General features: G+C 51.2%; 1 protein-coding gene across 1 annotated transcript; it reads left to right on the top strand.

Moving 5' to 3' along the window:
• Positions 1-140: 140 nt before the first annotated feature.
• LOC132687112 (myosin-3) lies at positions 141-21,542 on the top strand. The gene is made up of 39 exons (XM_078437744.2): positions 141-351; positions 1,419-1,562; positions 2,003-2,159; positions 2,600-2,627; positions 3,208-3,316; positions 4,436-4,528; positions 5,304-5,367; positions 5,446-5,544; positions 6,351-6,454; positions 6,541-6,679; positions 7,327-7,445; positions 7,529-7,678; positions 8,417-8,587; positions 8,690-8,996; positions 9,112-9,182; positions 9,785-9,872; positions 9,957-10,074; positions 10,474-10,597; positions 10,687-10,823; positions 10,920-11,175; positions 11,380-11,622; positions 11,714-11,890; positions 12,000-12,145; positions 12,226-12,316; positions 12,744-13,133; positions 13,235-13,361; positions 14,743-14,861; positions 15,020-15,216; positions 15,838-16,021; positions 16,697-16,862; positions 17,135-17,259; positions 18,236-18,544; positions 18,665-18,868; positions 18,951-19,076; positions 19,951-20,121; positions 20,213-20,317; positions 20,486-20,581; positions 20,692-20,829; positions 21,388-21,542. Exons 1-39 carry the CDS (start codon positions 148-150, stop codon positions 21,412-21,414), a joined length of 5,823 nt encoding a protein of 1,940 aa, XP_078293870.1. The 5' UTR covers positions 141-147; the 3' UTR covers positions 21,415-21,542.
• The last annotated feature ends 389 nt before the right edge of the window (positions 21,543-21,931 follow it).

Raw genomic sequence — 21,931 nt, 5'->3', positions numbered from 1 at the left:
CATTTGATTTTCGCAGCCCTGGGGTCCTGTGGGTGGAGCCCCGGGGAGTGAAGAAGGACGGATCAGGTAGAGCCACAGGGACTCGGGCCTGGAACGGGGTGGGGTCCCCTCCAGGGCTCACCTGCTGGTCCGCCTTCCAGTGACACCATGAGTAGTGACACTGAGATGGAAGTATTCGGCATCGCCGCTCCTTTCCTCCGGAAGTCGGAAAAGGAGAGGATCGAGGCTCAGAACCAGCCCTTTGATGCCAAAACCTACTGCTTTGTGGTCGACTCAAAGGAGGAATACGCCAAGGGGAGAATTAAGAGTACTCAGGATGGGAAGGTCACGGTGGAAACTGAAGACAACCGGGTAAGCCTTGCGCACGCCCCCTGCAGGCCGCTGGGCCCTCTGTCCGTCCCTGGGGTCCCAGCGTCTGTGCCCCTGCCCGCGCCCACACGGCTTCCCTGGTGTCCTCGGAGAAAGCCTAATAACGCTGGCCTCAGGCTGCAGGGTGGGCGAAGATCCCGGTTGTGGCTGGTTAAAGCGATTCGCGTTCAGGAGCCTTTGCTGATGTTCACAGCACTCTAGGGGCAACGCAGGGGTGTGGGGTTGGGAGTCCAACTGTGAGAAGATCTCCTTTAGTAAAACACTCTTGCTTGGTAGCCTGGGTTTCCCTATTTCCTTCTAGTGGTAGCCATCTGAGGAAGCATGGAAAGTATGAAGTATGGGAAACGGGTAGGGGGTCCTAGTGGACCACACAGGCGCCATGTGAAAAGGCAGCCTCCCTCTATGTGGCCTATTACATTCTGGCCCAGAACATTGTGGGGGTGCTTGGAGAAATTCTGGACTTCACTACTTTCTGGAATCGAGACCAGAAGAATCTGGAAATGTTCCGAGAAAAGTTTAAAAGAAAATTAAAAGAAGAACAAGAAAATCTGAAAGAGAAGAGGAAATAGTGTCAGTGGGTCGGGGTGAAGAAAACAGGCAGTGAGAATTGCCCTTCAATGCCACCATGCACCGGGGCTCCGGGAGGGTGGCTCTTGGGATGTGGCAGGTGGCGAAGCTGAGAGTGGGTCTGCGAGGCAGCAGGGAAGGGGAAAGCCAGACATAACCAAGATGGTCTGGACCCGTCCCAAGGAGGGCTAGTTGCATGGGGTGGTTTAAGTAGATCCCTGCTTGAGGCCAGGAGAAGGCAGGTTGCCCGCCCGCCAGCCTTGCCCAGAGATGGGACCATTGCAGAGAGCAAAAGGCACAATCCTTGAGTGACAGAAACAATCACGTGCTGTCACTGCCCCATCTTCTCCCGCTGTCAGAGGGGCCTTTTCCCCAGGGCTTGCCCCTTGGGATCCAGGCTCTTTGTGGGATCCAGACAGATACCTGCAGGGGGAAACACACACAGCGGACCCCAGGTAGTCCTTGTACCTCTTCCCACGCAGACCCTGGTGGTCAAACCCGAGGACGTGTATGCAATGAACCCCCCCAAGTTCGACCGGATCGAGGACATGGCCATGCTGACGCACCTGAACGAGCCAGCCGTGCTGTACAACCTCAAGGACCGGTACACCTCCTGGATGATCTATGTGAGTGCCCACACTTCCTGGGGCATCTGATGGTGCTGGGGGGTGGGGGCAGGTGGGGACATTTGTGTGGGTAACAGCATCAGAAAGCCTAGTGTTCGACTCAGCTGTCCAACAAAAGAGGGGAAATGGGAGGAGAGGATGAGGGAAGGGGCTAGAGACAGACAGCAGGTGACAGAGGAAGAGGGGACTGGGAAGAGAGGCTGGAAGCAGAGAGGGAAGGCAGGGGCAGGAAAGCCAGGCTGAGCTCCAGGTCTGGGCAGGGTCATTTGCTGGAGGGCCAGCGGCTCCCCTCTCTCAGTCATCTGCCCCATTGCTGAAGAGAAATCAATCTCTCCTGTGCAAGTTTAGCGTAAGGAAAGTGAGATAATAATAAAAGCAAAGGCTTTCACACACACACACACACACACACACACATACACCCCGTTTTTACACTCCCACAGACCTACTCGGGCCTCTTCTGCGTCACCGTCAACCCCTACAAGTGGCTGCCGGTGTACAACCCCGAGGTGGTGGAGGGCTACCGAGGCAAGAAGCGCCAGGAGGCCCCGCCCCACATCTTCTCCATCTCCGACAACGCCTATCAGTTCATGCTGACAGGTGCGTCTCCAGAGGGGGGGGGATGGGGGTGGCACTGGAATGGAGGGCCAGCCTGTACCCTCCAGCACGAAGAGAGGAGGGTAGAGGGACTTAGGCTGAAAGGGTCCAGATCTTTTAGGGCCTTGCAGGGGCCCTGCTAGAGAGTTTGGGGTGAATGCAAGCATTGCGTAAAGCCTATGAAACCGACATGTTTACGGGGTGAAAATAAAGATTGCCAATGTCATGTGGTCCGGCCTGGTTAGATGAGAAGTCACTGGCTGGTTTGAAGCAGAGCCTTACCCTCTGAGTCTTACTGTCAAAGAGGAGGCTCTTGGAGCCACCCCTGGGACCACACAGAATGCTACAGGCAAGAGGACCGGCGTAGTGAACCTGGACCGCCTGACAAAATGGGGAAGTTCTTTCTGCCGCCATCAACTCTATTTTATTTTCTCCTCCTGCAGACCGTGAAAACCAGTCCATTCTGATCACGTAAGTGTCATAGCTGTGGCTCTTTGTCTCCAATGCAGGAGGCAAAGGTGCTGTTTGCTCTGTGGATTAGAAAGGGGGCTCCTGGATGGCTCAGTCGGTTAAGTGTCTGACTCTTGATTTCAGCTCAGGTCACGATCTCACGGTTCATGGGTTCGAGCCCTGCATCGGGCTCTGCACTGACAGTGCAGAGCCTGCTTGGAATTCTCTCTCTCCCTCTCCCTATGTCCCTTCCCTGCACATTCTGTCTCTCTCAAAATAAGTAAAGAAGCCTAAACAAATTTTTTTTAAATAGAAAGTACCTAAAGCAGAGTCTGTGATAAAAAGATGGAGATGGTGATGGGCAAGAGGGTATGTGCAAGGTCTCAGGAAACTGGGATCGCCCGCCGCTGGGGCAGCTCAGAAGTGATGAGGCTTCCCTGGGGCCTCTGCCTTTCTGAGTAGTTTCTCACATTGGTCTAGTAGGTGTGTGTCCGCTGTGGCTCAGGGGTACGTCCAGGCCTCTGTGTGACATCTTGGGGAGGCAGTTTATACCTACAGGACGTGTTTCTTTCTCTCTCTCTCTTTGGGTCACAACAAATAGCGGAGAATCCGGGGCAGGGAAGACTGTGAACACCAAAAGGGTCATCCAGTACTTTGCAACAATTGCGGCTACTGGAGACCTGGCCAAGAAGAAGGACTCCAAGATGAAGGTATAGGGAAGGGGAGGGGTTTGCCCTGCTTCTGCTTGTGACCATGGTCTCAGCCTCACAGCGAGGGGTGTGAGGAGGCCACACTCCCCTCTCTTCAAGGCAAGGAGGGCAGGCTCAGACTTGAAGTCCTCAGAGAGCCCGTGACTGCAGACAACCCAGTGTGGGGTCAAGCTTACACGACCAGATCCTGTGATTTCCTACGAAACAGGGATGTAAGGCTTAACTAAGGAAGGTCATTTGGGGAGCAGCCCAGAGAGCTTTTTCTTTTTTTCTTTTTTTCTTTATTGATCTTTTAAAGGTTTATTTCTTTTTGAGAGAGAGAGAGAGCACAAGTGGGGGAGGACAGAGAGAGAGGGAGACACAGAATCCAAAGCAGGCTCCAGGCTCTGAGCTGTCAGCACAGAGCCCGACACGGGGCTCGAATTCACAGACCGCGAACTCACAGACCAAGAGATCATGACCTGAGCCAAAGTAGGTTTAACTGACTGAGCCACCCAGGTGCCAGGAGAGCTTTTTCTTTTTATGGCAGAATCACATGCACCAGTTTAGGAAAACTGTAGCCACAGGTGCTTTTCCAAACAAACAGATGACAATAGTACAAAATGAATGCAGATGACCCAACTAACTGAAGAACCGAGGGACTGAATGAAGCATTATGGGAATTTTACATCAAGACACCCAAGTGTACCCAAGGACGGTAAAACCTTGGTTTGCGAGCAGAGTTCGTTGGAGAAACAGGCTTGTAATCCAAAGCACTCATGTTATCAAAGTGAGTTTCGAGAACCATTGGCTCAGTTGGGATCATGTGACATTGAGCATCATGTACTACTTGTATTGCAAGACACTGCTCATTTATCAAGTTAAAATTTATTAGAAGTGTTTGCTTGTCTTTCGGAACACTCACAAAACAAGTTACTGGCAACCCAAGGTTTCACTGTATTACAAAACAGCAAGAGGGTGTGAAGTGGGCCATGTTGAGGATTTGTCGGTACTTGAACTGGAAAAGTCAAGGAGGGGTGGGCTCTGCCCTGGACAGCAAGGGTGGGTGGGAGTGACAGGGCCAGGGAGTGGTTCCCCCGTCCCTGGCGGCTTCTTCCTCCCCGCGATTCCTTGCATTAGGGGACGCTGGAAGACCAAATCATCAGCGCCAACCCGTTGCTGGAGGCTTTTGGGAATGCCAAAACCGTGAGGAACGACAACTCATCTCGCTTTGTGAGTCTGAGTTCAGTTCAGCTGGGGTTTTCTCTGGGGCCCTCAGGACGGGCAATCTTCCTGTCCTCTCGGAGGCAACAGGCTGTGTGTGTGGGGGGGGGGGGGGGGGGGGAGACAGGCAACGATGGAATGGAACACAGCAACCAGACCATTTCAGATAATGATGCCTTCATGAAAAGCTCCACAAATGGGGTGTGTGATAGAGTGACTGGGGGCAGGATCTCCTTAAGACAGGAATTGGTAGAAAAGGGATCGGGGGTGGGGGTACTGGCCCACGAACCCCAAGATCTGCAGGATGAGGAAGGACAAAGGGAAAAGCAAGCACACTCTGGGGCGGGGGCAGACCTTATGTAGTCAAGGGACCCGAGAGAGTTCTCATGGTGGCAGCAAGGTGGGCAGGAGGTAGGTCCCAAGAGGTGGGGGAAGAGGAAGACAGAGGTCTGGTCATGTGGAGGCCACAAGAAGGGGGTTGGATTTTATTCAGGAAGCTACTGAGGGATTCTGTAAGCAGGGAAGTGATATGGTTTGATTTGCATCTCGAAAAAAAAATCACTCTGTTACCTTATGACTGGATGGGGCGGGGGCCGTTTGGAGGAAATGTGGAGCAAAGGGCATGGAAGAAAGGGGGCCCTCAAAATGGACAGAGAAGGGAGAAGGAGACATACTTAATTTTAGGTAGGGAAATAAAGCTCCTGTTCACACTGCCCAAGAGACTAGCGGGAACATTTGCAACCGCTTAGACATTGGTGTCTCTTCCTCGCCCCACCTCCCATAGGGCAAGTTCATCCGAATCCATTTTGGAACCACCGGGAAGCTGGCCTCTGCAGATATTGAAACTTGTAAGTAGATTACGGACAGGATGGCGGCTCGGGGTGGTGGGGCCGGTTTGGAAAACAGTGCCATGTTTGTGTTCATAGATCTGCTGGAAAAATCAAGAGTGACCTTCCAGCTGAAGGCTGAGAGAAGCTACCACATCTTCTATCAGATTCTTTCAAACAAGAAGCCTGAGCTCATAGGTGAGGCGTCTGGGCTCTGGCGTCACCTGACCAAGGAAAGTTGCACCTGTATATAGGGGACTAGGTAGCCAACGGAAGAAGTTTGTTTTAGGAATAGATGAGGCTATTTTGACAGTGATGTGTCAATTTGGAAAAAAACAAAAAACAAAAAACCAGAATCCAGTGGACAGGAACAAGATGAAACCATGACTGGATTTAGCACTGGTTCCAAAAACACCTTCTCAACAACTAGGCATTTAATTGTCCTTCCGCGCCCCCTAGTGTCCTGACGTAGGACCCAACCTCTCCCCAAATACCTCGAGGCACCAGGACAGGATTTTCACCTGGCCCCTTGTTCCACACCCAACAGAGGCTTAGGTGAGCAGGGTCTTTGCTCATTGGCTGTACTTGGCCCGCCTTCTGGTCCCAAGCCTGGAAACACGCTGCAGCCTTTCAAGGGGTTTGGAAAACCACCTGTGCTTCCCCTCCATGGGGGCTCCTCTCCTGACCCCCACTAAGCCAGTTTTCTGTATTAAATTTTCCCAACCTACACTGATATGCACCATTCATGTGCAAGGCAAGAGAACTCTAATGCTCTCTCGGGCTCCTAATCTACATTGCCTGGGCAGGCTGCAAAGTCTTCCCTGGACTTTAAATGGTCAGCCACAGCCTGAGTAGTGGGAAGCTGTTGAAGAGATTTCTAACTCTAAGCTCAATTTGGGCTCTAGCAGTGAGAACCTCAGCCCAGAATCCAGGAGATCAAATCCACTGGGTGGATGTTTTCTTTGCACCTGGGGGACCTCTTGATTTTGAATCTGTCATTTCAGAGCTGCTCCTTATTACAACCAACCCTTATGACTACCCATTCATCAGCCAGGGTGAAATCCTGGTGGCCAGCATTGATGACGCAGAGGAGCTGTTGGCTACCGACGTAAGTAAAACAGAGGCAATACGTGCGGGGTGCCCCTCCTCCATCACGAGGGTCCGCGGACTAACATGCTGTTCTTTGAATGCCAGAGCGCCATCGACATCCTGGGCTTCACCCCAGAAGAGAAGTCTGGACTCTACAAGCTGACGGGTGCCGTGATGCACTATGGGAACATGAAGTTCAAGCAAAAGCAGCGGGAAGAGCAGGCAGAGCCTGACGGCACCGAAGGTACAAAATCACCACAACAGGACATAAGCCCGAGCTGGGGGGGGGGGGGGGGGGGTCCGTGGAGATCATTTGGTGCCTCGTTTGAAAGCAATTAATCCTTCTTCCACCTGGAGAGGTGGACCTCTCTGGGGCTCTGATGCCTAGTGTTACCATCCCCATTTGCTGAATCACTGGAATGGGCTTGTTTCCGAGGCAATGAGACATGACCGGGGCTTTCCGGAACCCAGTCCTACCTTTTCATAAAAGCTATCATATCCTCTGAGTGACTTGGCTTCCGTTGGCCACATACCAGCAGTTTAAAGATATGGAACATGGGCGCCTGGGTGGCTCAGTTGTTTGAGCATCCGACTTTGGCTCAGGTCATGATCTCATAGTATGTGGGTTTGAGCCCCATATTGGGCTCTGTGCTGACAGCTCAGAGCCTGGAGCCTGCTCGGATTCTGTGTGCGTGTCTTTCTCTCTCTGCCCCTCCCCCACTCATGCTCTGTCTCTCAAAAATAAATAAACGTTTTTTTAAAAATATAAAGATATGGAACATAAAACAAGACAACCTTCACCAAGCTTTGAAACATCTGGATGATTTTCAGAGTGGTTCCTCTACTTTGCCAAGCCTGACGGGTGTCCCTCTGTCTTTCTTTTCCTGGCAGTGGCCGACAAAACAGCCTATCTGATGGGCCTGAACTCTTCGGACCTCCTGAAGGCTTTGTGCTTCCCCAGAGTGAAAGTTGGGAATGAGTATGTTACCAAAGGTCAAACCGTGGATCAGGTAAGTGGCTGCTTAGAGGCTGGGAGAGACACAGGCACCCGACGGCCATCACCTTCCAACCGCAGTGACCTTTCCTCTAACAGGTCCACCATGCTGTGAATGCCCTTTCCAAATCAGTTTATGAAAAGCTGTTCTTGTGGATGGTCACTCGCATCAACCAACAACTGGACACAAAGCTGCCAAGACAACACTTCATTGGTGTTTTGGACATTGCGGGCTTTGAGATCTTTGAGGTTTGTGTTCCCAGTGCTCATGTCTTCACATGGCTGTGTGTGGAGGGACTGGTCATGATGATCCTAGAGGGAACAGGTTGAGGTGAGCAACCTGTCAGAGCAGCACACCCTGTAGGGCACCGTAGGGTGGATCAGGTAGAAGAGAAGTACTTTGTGGGGTGGGGGGCTGTATAATTTCAAGAGAGGAGGAGATGCGTGGTAAGTGGAATTTTATAAAAGACATTGTGAAGTGGATAAAAGAAAGAACTCAAATGCAATTATTGGCATAGGAAGAGCCAGCCACATAGAGAAGTTGATAAGCCAGTCACGGGATTTTCACATAAATACCCTGCTGTTCTAGGCTCTCATATAGCCATCCGTGAGAGCATGTATTTTGTGTCTACAAGAGACACAAGGCATGCTGGCGAATGAAAGATGAGCTTGTAGTTTGTAGAGGAAAACAGAAGGTATGTACTGTGCACCTAAGAGTAACTACAAAATAAGCAGACCGTGCTTGGTGCACAGGAGAGATCCCGACCATGGGGACTCGGGGGACAGAGAAACACCTTCTAGCTGGAAGTTAAGAGAAGTCTCCAAGGAGGAGATGTGATCTGGGCTAGACCCTGAAGAACATGCCCGTGTCGGGGGTGGGGGGGGAGTGAATGAGTTAGCAGAGCCTGAGGCAGTGAAGAGGGAGGCTGATGGGTCTTTGGTTTTCGACGTCTAACTTTGCATGTGAACTCTGTATTTTGGCATCAGTACAACAGCCTGGAGCAGCTGTGCATCAACTTCACCAACGAGAAGCTGCAACAGTTCTTCAACCACCACATGTTCGTGCTGGAGCAGGAGGAGTACAAGAAGGAGGGCATCGAGTGGACGTTCATCGACTTCGGGATGGACCTGGCTGCCTGCATCGAGCTCATCGAGAAGGTGTCCTGATCTGTCCACTCAGTAACCTCGTCTTGTCTACTCTGCGGCTCACTGCTGCAGCTCACGTGTACCTCACACGCATTTTGCTTTGCTTTAATCCAGCCTATGGGCATCTTCTCCATCCTGGAGGAGGAGTGCATGTTCCCCAAGGCCACAGACACCTCTTTCAAGAACAAGCTGTACGACCAGCACCTGGGCAAGTCCAGCAACTTCCAGAAGCCCAAGGTGGTCAAGGGCAGGGCTGAGGCGCACTTCTCGCTGATCCACTATGCAGGCACTGTGGACTACAGTGTCTCGGGCTGGCTGGAGAAGAACAAGGACCCGCTGAACGAGACCGTGGTCGGCTTATACCAGAAGTCCTCCAACAGGCTCCTGGCACACCTCTACGCCACCTTTGCTACGGCAGATGGTGAGAGACTCCACAGAGCGCCTTGTGTCCGTGCTGTCTCCTGTGCCTCAGTTCACAGGCCCAAAAGATCCCTGTAGATCTGATAAGAGTGTGCGCCATCTTTTATGTCTTTCAGCTGACAGTGGAAAGAAGAAAGTTGCCAAGAAGAAGGGTTCTTCTTTCCAAACTGTGTCTGCCCTCTTCAGGGTAAGAAAAATACAAGTTTATTTGCTTGCAGTTGGTTTAAGCGATTGCAAAATGAGCAATGGAGACAACCTTGGTTTATTCAAGAATAGTAATGTGGTCTCAATCTGATTGCTGTTACTCGGGGAGCTGAGTGGCAGTTTGATAAAATATGAACCTATAATAATATAATAATTATATAAATATACAAATATGTAAATGAGGTGTAACAAATGTGGGTCCAGAATTTCATTATCACTTTGTACAGCAAGGAGTTGGGCTAGATGGCCTAGGGGGTGAGTCCTCAGCACAAACCTTCCAAGTTGCCAAAAGGACACAGGCAATAGCATCCCAAGCTCCCTGTGGAGCCAGACGCATTTCTGGAATTGATTTTAGAGAGCATTTTGTTCATGGTTAGTCTCCAGCTCACTGTGAAGCAAAAGGCTATTGTTATCGGTTACTTGCCTGCACCTCTAGCCATTGGGGTATTCAAAGAAAGAGTTAAAAGATTTCGTCCTTTACAATTCATGGTAAGTTCAAAATAGATGCCTCATTTTTCATTACGATATATCTCTGTCTCTGTAAAAGCCTACAGCAGCCTGTCAAATGTAGTCTTTTTCTTTTAGGAAAACCTCAACAAGTTGATGTCAAATTTAAGAACGACTCATCCTCACTTTGTGCGCTGTATAATTCCCAATGAAACCAAAACTCCAGGTAAGACACCTGCTGGTGCTGTAAATGGTGCCCAGTTTCCAGGAGATCCTGCGTGAAGCTGATGTTTCTCACCTCTCTTCTCAGGGGCCATGGAACACAGCCTTGTCCTGCACCAGCTGCGGTGTAATGGTGTCCTGGAGGGCATCCGCATTTGCAGGAAGGGATTCCCAAATAGGATTCTGTATGGAGATTTTAAGCAAAGGTGTGTGATAAAATGTCATATACACTTCTTGCTGAGGTGTGTAGATGCTGGGATTTGAGAGGGAGAAATACTGGTATGAAAAGGCCCGTTTCAACAGAGCAGGTACAGAGTTTCAGGTAAAATGATTGACGTACCTCCTGGCCAAGTATGTATGCACTTCTTTCTTCCATGTTTTCTCAAGAGCTTGTCTGATATCCAATATGGCAGAAAAAAACCTTCCCTGAGAATCAGGAGGCTTGGATTAAAGGCCATCACCCAGCAGTGTGACTGTGTGCGAGTTTCTTTCCCTCTCTGGACCTTGGCCTTCTTGCCTATTAGGAGAGAGGCCCAAACTAGCTGGTCTCCAAGGTTTACGTCTTTGCTGATGGTCTATGATTGTCCCTGTATCTACAATGGCAGATACCGAGTGCTGAATGCCAGCGCAATCCCTGAGGGACAATTCATCGACAGCAAGAAGGCTTGTGAGAAGCTTCTGGCATCCATCGATATTGACCACACTCAGTACAAATTTGGGCATACCAAGGTAATGTCTCGGTTCTGACAGATGCTGGCCCATAGTCCCTTTTAGACTTCTCCAGCACACAGACTCATATCATCCTTCTCCCCCGGAAGGTGTTCTTCAAGGCTGGCTTGCTGGGAACGCTGGAAGAAATGCGGGATGACCGCCTGGCCAAACTGATCACCCGGACACAAGCGGTGTGCAGGGGGTTTCTCATGCGTGTGGAATTCCAGAAGATGGTGCAGAGAAGGTCGAGGAGGGTCTCTGTTCAAGCATGAGCCCTATGGGGAAGGCAGCGGTGGGCGGGGGGGCTCTCTCCTGGAAATAATCGATGTTTTCTTTTCAGGGAGTCCATCTTCTGTATCCAGTACAACGTCCGCGCCTTCATGAACGTCAAGCACTGGCCCTGGATGAAACTCTTCTTCAAGATCAAGCCCCTCCTCAAGAGCGCAGAGACCGAGAAGGAGATGGCCACCATGAAGGAGGAGTTTCAGAAAACCAAAGACGAACTCGCCAAGTCAGAGGCGAAGAGGAAGGAACTGGAGGAAAAATTGGTGACTCTAGTACAAGAGAAGAATGACCTACAGCTCCAAGTGCAAGCTGTGCGTGTCTAGAATTTTTTTTTTTTAACTTTTCTTGTAGATTTGATTATTTAGAAAAACTGGACTTGGGGTGGGATTTTTGATTTTTAGTTGGGGTGCTTCATAAAGGACTTCATGTATACCAAGGTGCTGGAAATGTCACAAACCTTATCTCATCAAAGGAAGTCATGATTCTTTTTTTTTTTTTTTTTTTTTTTTTTTAAGGAAAGTGAAAACTTGTTGGATGCAGAGGAAAGGTGTGACCAGCTGATCAAAGCCAAATTCCAGCTGGAGGCCAAGATCAAGGAGGTGACTGAGAGAGCTGAGGATGAGGAGGAGATCAACGCCGAGCTGACGGCCAAGAAGAGGAAACTGGAGGACGAGTGTTCAGAGCTCAAGAAAGACATCGATGACCTTGAGCTGACCCTGGCCAAGGTTGAAAAGGAGAAGCATGCCACAGAGAACAAGGTACTCTCTCTCCGTGGGTCTTTCCATCTTCGTGTAGTCCTTGCGAACCAGACTTCATTTCTTCTTCTAATTGCTTGTGGCCTCTTCTTAGGTTAAAAACCTTACTGAAGAACTTGCTGGGTTGGATGAAACCATTGCAAAGCTGACCAGGGAGAAGAAGGCCCTCCAAGAGGCCCACCAGCAGACCCTGGATGACCTCCAAGCCGAAGAGGACAAAGTCAACTCTCTGAGTAAAATCAAGAGCAAATTGGAGCAGCAAGTCGATGATGTAAGGAAATAGTACTAATTGGGAGTCCCAGAACTTCAGGGTTGGAAGAACCCCCCAAATCCTCTGGTGCAGAGCATTTGTTTTCAAAAGGATATGGTGTCCTTTTCAGCTGGAAAGCTCCCTAGAACAAGAAAAGAAGCTCCGTGTAGATCTGGAAAGGAACAAAAGGAAGCTGGAGGGAGACTTGAAGCTTGCCCAAGAGTCCATATTAGATCTGGAGAGTGATAAGCAGCAGCTGGATGAAAGGCTCAAGAAGTAGGTCCTAAAACCACTGCTTTCAGTCTTCCAAGCCTCTGGCTGTTCTGTCTTCACGCATTCTACATTTCCCTCCACAGGAAGGATTTCGAATACAGTCAGCTGCAGAGCAAAATGGAAGATGAGCAGACTCTGGGCCTCCAGTTTCAGAAGAAGATCAAAGAGCTACAGGTAGGAGGAATCCTGGACTTTTCTTTCACATGAAGGTCGCCCACCGTAGGCTGGGTGCCGCCTGCTGTAAGCCATTGCGAGCAGGTGGGCAGGACCACAGGAATGCCCGCCTCATTGGTTGCCTTTCTGCTAGGCTGACCCAGCAGCGATGAGCAATTTTTCCATAGTTTAAAATAAAATACATAACAAAGGTGTTTGGGGTCAACATGTAGTTGAAGGGACAATATCCTGGGTTGGTCACTGCAGAGGTAATGACCACGCTGGGGCAGGAAAAACTTGTATTAAAGGAAATGAGCAACATTTCCTCCTATAGGAGAAGCTTAAACTTTGGTTTATCTAATGAGAATGGAAACTAGCCCATGCTTGACATGCAGGGTGAGTCACTCTAGGGACCGACTGCCCATGGGTGAATGGCTGCCCTCCACAGGCTCGGATTGAGGAACTGGAAGAAGAGATTGAGGCAGAGCGGGCAACCCGTGCAAAGACAGAGAAGCAGCGCAGCGACTACGCCCGGGAACTGGAGGAGCTGAGCGAGAGGCTGGAGGAGGCGGGAGGCGTCACCTCCACCCAGATCGAGCTGAACAAGAAGCGGGAGGCCGAGTTCCAGAAGATGCGCAGGGACCTGGAGGAGGCCACCCTGCAGCACGAAGCCACGGCGGCCACCCTGAGGAAGAAGCACGCGGACAGCATGGCCGAGCTGGGGGAGCAGATAGACAACCTACAGAGGGTCAAGCAGAAGCTGGAGAAGGAGAAGAGCGAGTTGAAGATGGAGATCGACGACCTGGCCAGCAATGTGGAGAGCGTGTCTAAATCGAAGGTGCTCTGGCAGGACGGGCCCAGTGCTTTTGCGGAGAGCCGCCTCTGGGTCTTTGTGGTCTGAATACGGACTTGGTTCTCTCCCCCTTCTCAATCCTTTAGGCCAATCTAGATAAAATATGCCGAACTCTGGAGGATCAGTTAAGCGAGGCCAGGGGCAAGAACGAGGAAATTCAAAGGAGCATGAGCGAGCTGGCCACACAGAAGTCCCGTCTGCAGACGGAGGCTGGTGAGCGATGGGATGGGAGGGGCCACGCCTTCTGGTCGCCTATGGTGGGGGGCGACTGGTCGACAGGAAAGGGCAGCACTGTGTGGGGAGAACCTCTAGGAAAGCATATTATCAGAGAAAAGCCATTAGAATAACAAAAAAGGGATCATTCAAAATATCACGAAGGGGGGGCACCATTGAGTGTTCAGTAAAAACAGGGGTGAAGAAAAGCAGACCAGAATGAGAAGGGATCCAGAACATCACCTGGTTCAAGCTCTTTCAACACCAATAATACCTTGCATCAAGAAGGATCTAAATGTCAGAAACAGGACTAGAAATAAGGCTCTTGGCTCTTCCATATCTTGCCACACACGAATTCAGATATGTGGTATGGAGTCAAGTGTTTCAGACAATAGATCAAGAAACACAGCCGGTTTGGATAGGCTCCTGCTGGGTAGTAGTGGAAATACAGGGAAACATTATCTGGGGCTTTCACCTAGGAAATGTGCCCTGCCCCCAGCCCTGCTCCTCCAGCCCATCATCCCAGTGAATCAGTCAACCCTTTGCTAGCAGCCACGACCAACACAGGGAAGAAGAGAGGCTTAGTTGCCACTTTCTATAATAACCTTGGGAATTTCTTGGGAATTCACCTCTGGAGTCATAAGACCTCTCCACCCACCCCCCAACTCTCCCCTCTTCCCTCCGCAGAAGCATAGAAACCTCAACCTACCACCTTTACCCAAGAGTCTAACCTCAAATTACTAGCTGTAAAGTCCTAAGAAAGCATTAGTTCTCTTTCATGGCAAACCAATAAACAGCTGGAAACACCAGCCACTGGAAGGTCTGATGGGCATTTTTAGGTGGTAATGGTTGTTTTTTTTTAAATGTTTTATTTATCTTTGGGAGAGAGAGAGGGAGAGAGTGCAAGTTGGGGCGGAGGCGGGGGGGGGGGGGCGGGCAGAGAGAGAGGGAGACACAGAATTCTAAGCAGGCTCCAGACTCTGCTGTCAGCACAGAGCCCGATGTGGGGCTTGAACCCAAGAACTGTGAGATCATGACTGGAGCCGAAGTTGGATGCTTAACTGACTGAGCCACACAGGTGCCCCTAGGTGGTAATGTTTAAATTTACAATCGTTCTCAATGGGTTTTATTGGCAAAAGTCACTCCAAGCTTCTAGGAGTTTAAAACAATATCTTATCAGTTGTGTCTTTGGTTTCCTTTTCATGGACACCTCTCTTCTCCCCCAAGAAAGGACCACACCTGCTCATTTAGTCTCTCCCCAGATCTTAGCACAGTGCCTTACACATAGCAGGAACTTGATGAATGAATGAATGAATGAATGAATGAATGAATGAATGAATGAAAAAGTGAATACAATGAAAATATCTCCTTCTGGACACAGGTGAGCTGAGTCGTCAACTGGAAGAAAAGGAAAGCATAGTGTCCCAACTTTCCAGGAGCAAGCAAGCATTTACCCAGCAAATAGAGGAGCTCAAGAGGCAGTTAGAGGAAGAAAGTAAGGTAGGAAATCCAAGGGAGTGCTTCCTTGATCTCCTCTTCCATTACCACCTGTGGGAAAACACAGCAACTTGACTCAGGAGGCGATGGTAGCAGGGTCACGGTGCAAGACACCAAAATGCTAATCCACCGGGGGCTCTCCTCTTCCTTGACTCTTGCAGGCCAAGAACGCGCTGGCCCACGCCCTGCAGTCCTCCCGCCACGACTGTGACCTGCTGCGGGAACAGTACGAGGAGGAGCAGGAGGGCAAGGCCGAGCTGCAGAGGGCGCTGTCCAAGGCCAACAGCGAGGTGGCCCAGTGGAGGACCAAATACGAGACGGACGCCATCCAGCGCACAGAGGAGCTGGAGGAGGCCAAGTACGCAACTCCATTTGCCTTTAGAGGAATGAGAACTCTCAAATGATACTGACAGAGGGCACTGACTTTTGAACTATGTACTTGGGAATGGTTTTGTTGCATTACTAGGTGTTCCCTCACCTCTTTTTTCTTTTGTATGTTTATTTATTTTAGAGAGAGAGAGAAACAGAATGCAAGCAGGGGAGGGGCAGAGAGAGAGAGGGAGGGAGACACAGAATCCGAAGCAGGCTCCAGGCTCCGAGCTGTCAGCACGGAGCCCGTCGCGGGGCTCGAACTCCCAGCCCGCGAGATCATGAGCTGAGCCGAAGTCAGATGCTCAACCGACTGAGCTACCCAGGCGCCCCTTCCCTCACCTCTCTTAACATCTTTTAACGTGGCACTGCGTGTGCCATTGGAGGGACCTGGCAGCAGCACATTTCATGAAGACAAACAACCTTGATCTTGGTTAGACACAAGGCAGGTTACTGATCACTGTGCTTTAGCAGACAGGAAATTCTCCTGGGCTTATGAAAACAGGCGGCTGTTTCAGTCACACAGATGAGTGCTTCCGACTTGATGAATAGTGCTGTTCAGGAGGATTGAGATTTAAATAGCATCTGCTTCTCTTTCGTATTCTTTAAGGAAAAAACTTGCTCAGCGCCTTCAAGACTCTGAGGAACAGGTTGAGGCAGTGAATGCTAAGTGCGCCTCCTTGGAGAAGACCAAGCAGAGGCTGCAGGGAGAGGTCGAGGACCTGATGGTCGACGTTGAAAGGGCCAACTCCATGGCCGCCGCTCTGGACAAGAAGCAGAGGAACTTTGACAAGGTGTGGGGTCAGCGCCATGCAAGCTGCACGCTTGGTGCTGGGGACTCCCTTGCAGTCCTGGGAGGAGGAGGCTGGGTCCCAGTCCTGATCGGCCCGACCGGCAGCGCGACCTTGGGCAAGTCCTGAACTTCACCGGGCTGGCTTTTCCCCCTGTGTAAAGTGAAACGGGCATGGGTTGGGGGTGGAGGCCCCTCTCGAGCATTGTCGGGGGAGACAAACCAGTTGCTACAGTGTTGTTCCGTTCCATACGTCTCCGCTCCCCACACTGCTGGTGTGTCTGGGGGGGCTGACACGAGGGAATCTAACTCGGGTCCCTTCGGGAGGCTCTCTGGAAGCCTCTCTTTTAGTAGGACACGAAGGTTGACTTGAACCGAAGTTTTAAGGAAATCTTTAGAAGTTCAGGGCCATTCTCATATTAAGAAAAGGGCAGAGAATTCCTTCTCAAAGGATCCGTGGGCTTTTTAGACATGGCAACCGTTGCTGATATGTTACTGATCTCGGGTATATTTGTGGGAGGAAATCTCCATCAGTCAGATAATCAGGAACAAGGAACTAAGGCAAGAGATGGTATTGAGTGAAGCCGCACTTTTAGGCTTAGCTACCTGCACGCTTCTGTTTAGTTCGGGGCTTGGAGAAGAGCTGAGGAAGGGGACCCCTTCCATGCCTGCGTTCCAGGTGCTAGCCGAATGGAAAACCAAGTGCGAGGAGAGCCAGACAGAGCTGGAGGCATCTCTGAAGGAGTCCCGGTCCTTGAGCACCGAGCTCTTCAAACTGAAAAATGCCTATGAGGAAGCCTTGGATCAACTGGAAACCGTGAGGCGAGAGAACAAGAATTTGGAGCGTAAGCAGCTCTAGACAGCCTGCCGTCTGCCTTGGTGCTGTCACCGGGGCGGGCATGGCTTCGGGACGCAAATCCCTGCTCGCGCGTCCTTCTGAGCATGTCCAGAAAGTGCTCGTCACCCGCTGGGGTGACTGAGGAGCTCTTGTCTGTCTGTCCGCTGTCTTGTCTCTGGGAAACAGCCACCTTAGAACCAGGACGGGCTGGTTACAGGGCCTCCCGCAGGTGCTTGTGGGGAGGCGCTCACGTGCAAACCCAAACTGATTTCTTTGCAGAGGAGATAGCAGATCTCACGGAGCAAATCGCTGAAAATGGGAAGACCATCCACGAACTGGAGAAATCAAGGAAGCAGATCGAACTGGAAAAGGCAGACATCCAGCTGGCTCTTGAGGAAGCGGAGGTGAGCAGACACCGGGCAGGCAGCCGTGGGGACAGCTCCCACCAGGGATGCCCGCTGGCCTCGCCCCGTGTCACCCTTCCCATCTCTGCCAAGCCACCTTCCTGATGCCGGCTCCTTTCCTGTCTGCCGGCATGAAACAACCCCTGTGGACTATCTTGGATTTATTGGGGAAAAATCATTACATTAAGATAGGTCTAAAAGTGAGATCTTGCAGAATCTTAGATGAATTTAAAGCATCCATAAGGCGCTTTATGCTCCTAAGGGATAGGCTGATTTAAATGCTATTACTGTTTGATCAGATAATAAAAAACAAACGGCAGTGAAACAGATATGATTTCTGCACTGAAGTTAAAAAGGAAATTTTTAATTTATTTTTAAATTTATTTTTAATATAATTTATGGTCAAATTGGCTAACATACCATGTGCTTTTGGTTTTGAGGGTAGATTCCTGTGGTTCATCACTTACATACAACACCCAGTGTTCATCTCAATGAGTGCCCTCCTCAATGCCCATCACCCACTTTCCCCTCTCCCCCACCCTCCCATCAACGCCCAGTTTGTTCTCTGTATTTAAGAGTCTCTTAGGGTTTGCCTCCCTCCCTCTCTGTCTGTAACTATTTTCCCCCTCCCTTCCCCCATGGACTTCTGTTAAGTTTCTCAAGATCCACATATGCATGAAAACATTCGATATCTGTCCTTGTCTGACTGACTTATTTCACTCAGCATAATACCCTCCAGTTCCATCCACGTTGTTGCAAACGGCAAGGTTTCATTCTTTCTCATTGCCAAGTAGTATTACATTGTATATAGAAACCACATCTTTTTCATCCATTCACCAGCTCTTTAAAAAGGGAATTTTTTAAAAGATAGTTTTGAATGCTGTTGAGTTACGGTTATGAAATGCCCCCACAAAGGGTGATGTAGCAGGCTCTGTTCCTTCACGGGCACTGTTTCCTGTGTTTTTCTTCTCCCAAGGCTGCCCTTGAGCATGAAGAGGCCAAAATCCTCCGAATCCAGCTTGAACTGACACAGGTGAAATCAGAAATCGACAGAAAGATCGCCGAGAAAGACGAAGAGATTGAGCAGCTGAAGAGAAACTACCAGAGGACAGTGGAGACCATGCAGAGCGCCCTGGACGCCGAAGTGCGCAGCAGGAACGAGGCCATCAGGATCAAGAAGAAGATGGAGGGGGACCTGAATGAAATCGAGGTCCAGCTGAGCCATGCCAACCGCCAGGCTGCGGAGACCCTCAAGCACCTCCGCAGCGTCCAGGGGCAGCTGAAGGTTTGGGACGGCTCGTTGGCGGGAAAGCCTCTCCCGTCCGCAAGCGCTCAAAGACGTCGACTAGACGCGTGGCCCTCATGCCTCGACGCCAACTAGACCTTTCCTTTACTCTCCGCCTAGGACACCCAGCTGCACCTGGACGACGCGCTCCGGGGCCAGGAGGACCTGAAGGAGCAGCTGGCCATGGTGGAGCGCAGGGCCAACCTGCTGCAGGCTGAGGTCGAGGAGCTGCGGGCGACCCTGGAGCAGACGGAGAGGGCTCGGAAGCTGGCTGAGCAGGAGCTCCTGGACGCCAACGAGAGGGTGCAGCTGCTTCACACCCAGGTGAGGGGCGGGCGGGCCGGTGGAGGGGAAGAGACCCGGGCCTGACCCGCGCCGGGTGACACGGCCCTCCTCCCTGCCCTAGAATACCAGCCTCATCCACACCAAGAAGAAGCTGGAGACGGACCTCACACAGCTCCAGAGCGAGGTTGAAGATGCCAGCAGGGACGCCAGGAATGCGGAAGAGAAGGCCAAGAAGGCCATCACAGACGTAAGGCTCTCCCGTGCTGTCCCTGTGTGGTGGCCAAATCTGCGTTTCATTAAAGCCCCTCCTTCTCCCAAGCCTGAGATAGTTCCCACCAGACAGCTGGGGGCCTCTCCGGGGGGAACACGCGGGGTGCATTCTGCTCCCAAATTGCAATCTGCCTCCCCTCCATCCGACTCAGCACATCCCCTCCGCACATTTAAAAGGCCAATGTGATAAATAATGGGGCAAAGAAAAGAAAAGAAAAAAGACTGGAAAGGATTACAGTCTATTTCTAAGGCCCACAGACAGGTATGCTGTTCTCCCCTTCAACATCTCACTTGTTGCAGACATGAAAATGAAACTCTGAGATGTCACTATCTCACCAAATGTCGCCTGGCCTGGCCTGAAGCCGCCTGGGCCTGAGCGGGCTTGTCCCCACCAGACACAGCTCTCATAGTGCCACCTGATGCTTGTGGGGACCACCGCAGCCCTTCTGCTCGCCCACGCCTCCATTCCCTACCCACCTTCCCTTCGGCTCACTATCCCCAAACCTGCACTGTGGGTACCGACCCGGTCTTCTGCAGGTCTCAGATTCCTTTGAAGACACACGCTGGTGATAATGAAGCAAAGAATTTCCTGGGGCGGTGAGGAAGGTCCCAGGGAGGCCAGCGTCAGAAAGGGAAGAGCCCATTTTCCATCCAGTCCCCGGAGGTTGTGTTAGTCGGGTTACTTTCTGTACTTGGTGTAGCTCTTCTCGTGCTCCATTGTGGAAGAGTGGACTCAGGGACCGCCTTGTCCCTCGTCCTTTTTCTCTAGCACGACTCTGGTCCTTGGGTAGCTCCAGGGCACCTGACCTCTGTATGCATCTTGGTGGGTTCGTGCTGTGATGCAATTGCAGGCGGCCATGATGGCCGAGGAGCTGAAGAAGGAGCAGGACACCAGCGCCCACCTGGAGCGGATGAAGAAGAACCTGGAGCAGACGGTGAAGGACCTTCAGCACCGTCTGGACGAGGCTGAGCAGCTGGCCCTGAAGGGCGGGAAGAAGCAGATCCAGAAACTGGAGACGCGGGTACCTGTGGGAGGAAGCCCTGGTTGAGCCTCTCTCTGGCCTCAACCGCTCCTTCTCCAGCCCCAGACTAACTTCCCACCCGTTTCTGCAGATCCGGGAGCTGGAGTTTGAGCTCGAAGGGGAGCAGAAGAAGAACACAGAGTCCGTCAAGGGCCTGAGGAAATATGAGCGGCGGGTCAAAGAGTTAACCTACCAGGTAAGTGAAAGAAAGCATTTCCGCAAAGCGTTTTCTCTGCAAAGCGCAGACACCGCCCTGGGTTCCCGCTCCAGAATACAGGAAGCAACCCAGTGCCCCAGAGAAAGTGGCCAGACCTCGTGCAACTCTGCCCCCTCCTCTGGCCGCACGCTGTGTCCTTGCTTCTAGAGTGAAGAGGACAGGAAGAACGTGCTGAGGTTGCAGGATCTGGTGGATAAACTTCAAGTGAAAGTCAAATCCTACAAGAGGCAGGCCGAGGAGGCTGTAAGTCAGACACACACTGTGATTTTCCAACAGCAGCCTGGCCTGTCCCTCGCAGGGAGCTCTGAGACAGGCGCGCGCTCACCTTCCCTGCCTGGGCTCTTTGGTTTTAGGATGAACAGGCCAATGCGCATCTCACCAAATTCCGCAAAGCTCAGCACGAGCTCGAGGAGGCGGAGGAACGTGCTGATATTGCAGAGTCTCAAGTCAACAAGCTTCGCGCCAAGACCCGCGACTTCACCTCCAGCAGGGTGAGTGGTCCCCATGGGCACTAGACGGAGAGCGGCAGGTGTAGGCGAGGGTTGTGGCTCCGGGGCACCTGGGAAGAACCCACAGTGATGCAGACACTTTGGAGCAGGAAGCAACCTTGGAGGAGCCTTTACTTTAGAACTGGTCAGTCTCAGGCACAGGAAAGCAAGGGGTCTGCTTGAAGTCATTTAGCTAAGAAGAGTCTCACTGGAACACAAGTTTGCACTAAAACACCATCCTGAAAAGGAAGGAGCGTTTTCCTGCTGAGATCTTTCAGACGCCCTCTGCTGGCGCTGGTCTTCATTCACTGCACCTGTAGGCAAATAACCAGGGGTACCAGGTCCCTGAGGATGGGGCTTGTTCCCTGGGGGCCAGTTTCTCAGGCTATGGGGTGACTGCCTCCATGGATGCAGTCGTGTATTCTCCTGAGGTCCAAAAACTATCCTGTGTCCTCCTGAAAAACCCAAGCAAGCAACTCCCTGGCGCTTGTGGGGAGAGGGGTCAGGAGGAAATGTGTCTCTGCCGTCTGACGCAACTCAAAGTGCCCACTCTCTTTCCAGATGGTGGTCCATGAGAGTGAAGAGTGAGCAGCTCTCTTCTGGAACAGGGCAGAAAATACGCAAAATGTGTATTTTCATGGTTCCTGGCCATTACAGTTAATTCCCATGTGGCTGCTTCTTCTCATGCATTAAACTTTGCTTCCTTTTCAACTTAAGGCTGTAGCGTTGTGTTTGTTTTCTCTTCCCTATGTGGAAATGGTTCATTGCTTGGGGATTTCTATACCTAATGTTGAAATCTCCGTAGGCAGATGGCTTGACAAACTCCTCTGGTGTGTGTATTTGGGAACAGAGGAAGATTGCTTTTTTAAAATAATTAATTAATTAATTTATTTATTTATCTATCTATTAAAAAAATTTTTTTAATGTTTATTTTTGAGGGAGAGAGAGAAAGAGAGAGAGAGTACAAGCAGGGGAGATGCAGAGGGGGCGGGGAGACCCCAGAATCGGAAGCAGGCTCCAGGCTCTGAGCTGTCAGCACAGAGCCCCACGTGGGGCTCGAACCCACAAATCGCGACATCGTGACCTGAGCAGAAGTCGGCCGCTT

Source organism: Panthera onca, chromosome E1 (genome assembly GCF_046562875.1).
Source record: "Panthera onca isolate mPanOnc1 chromosome E1, mPanOnc1 haplotype 2, whole genome shotgun sequence".
Lineage (NCBI taxonomy): Eukaryota > Metazoa > Chordata > Mammalia > Carnivora > Felidae > Panthera > Panthera onca.
Note: the sequence above shows the minus strand (reverse complement) of the source record. Positions and strands in the feature narration are given on the sequence as shown.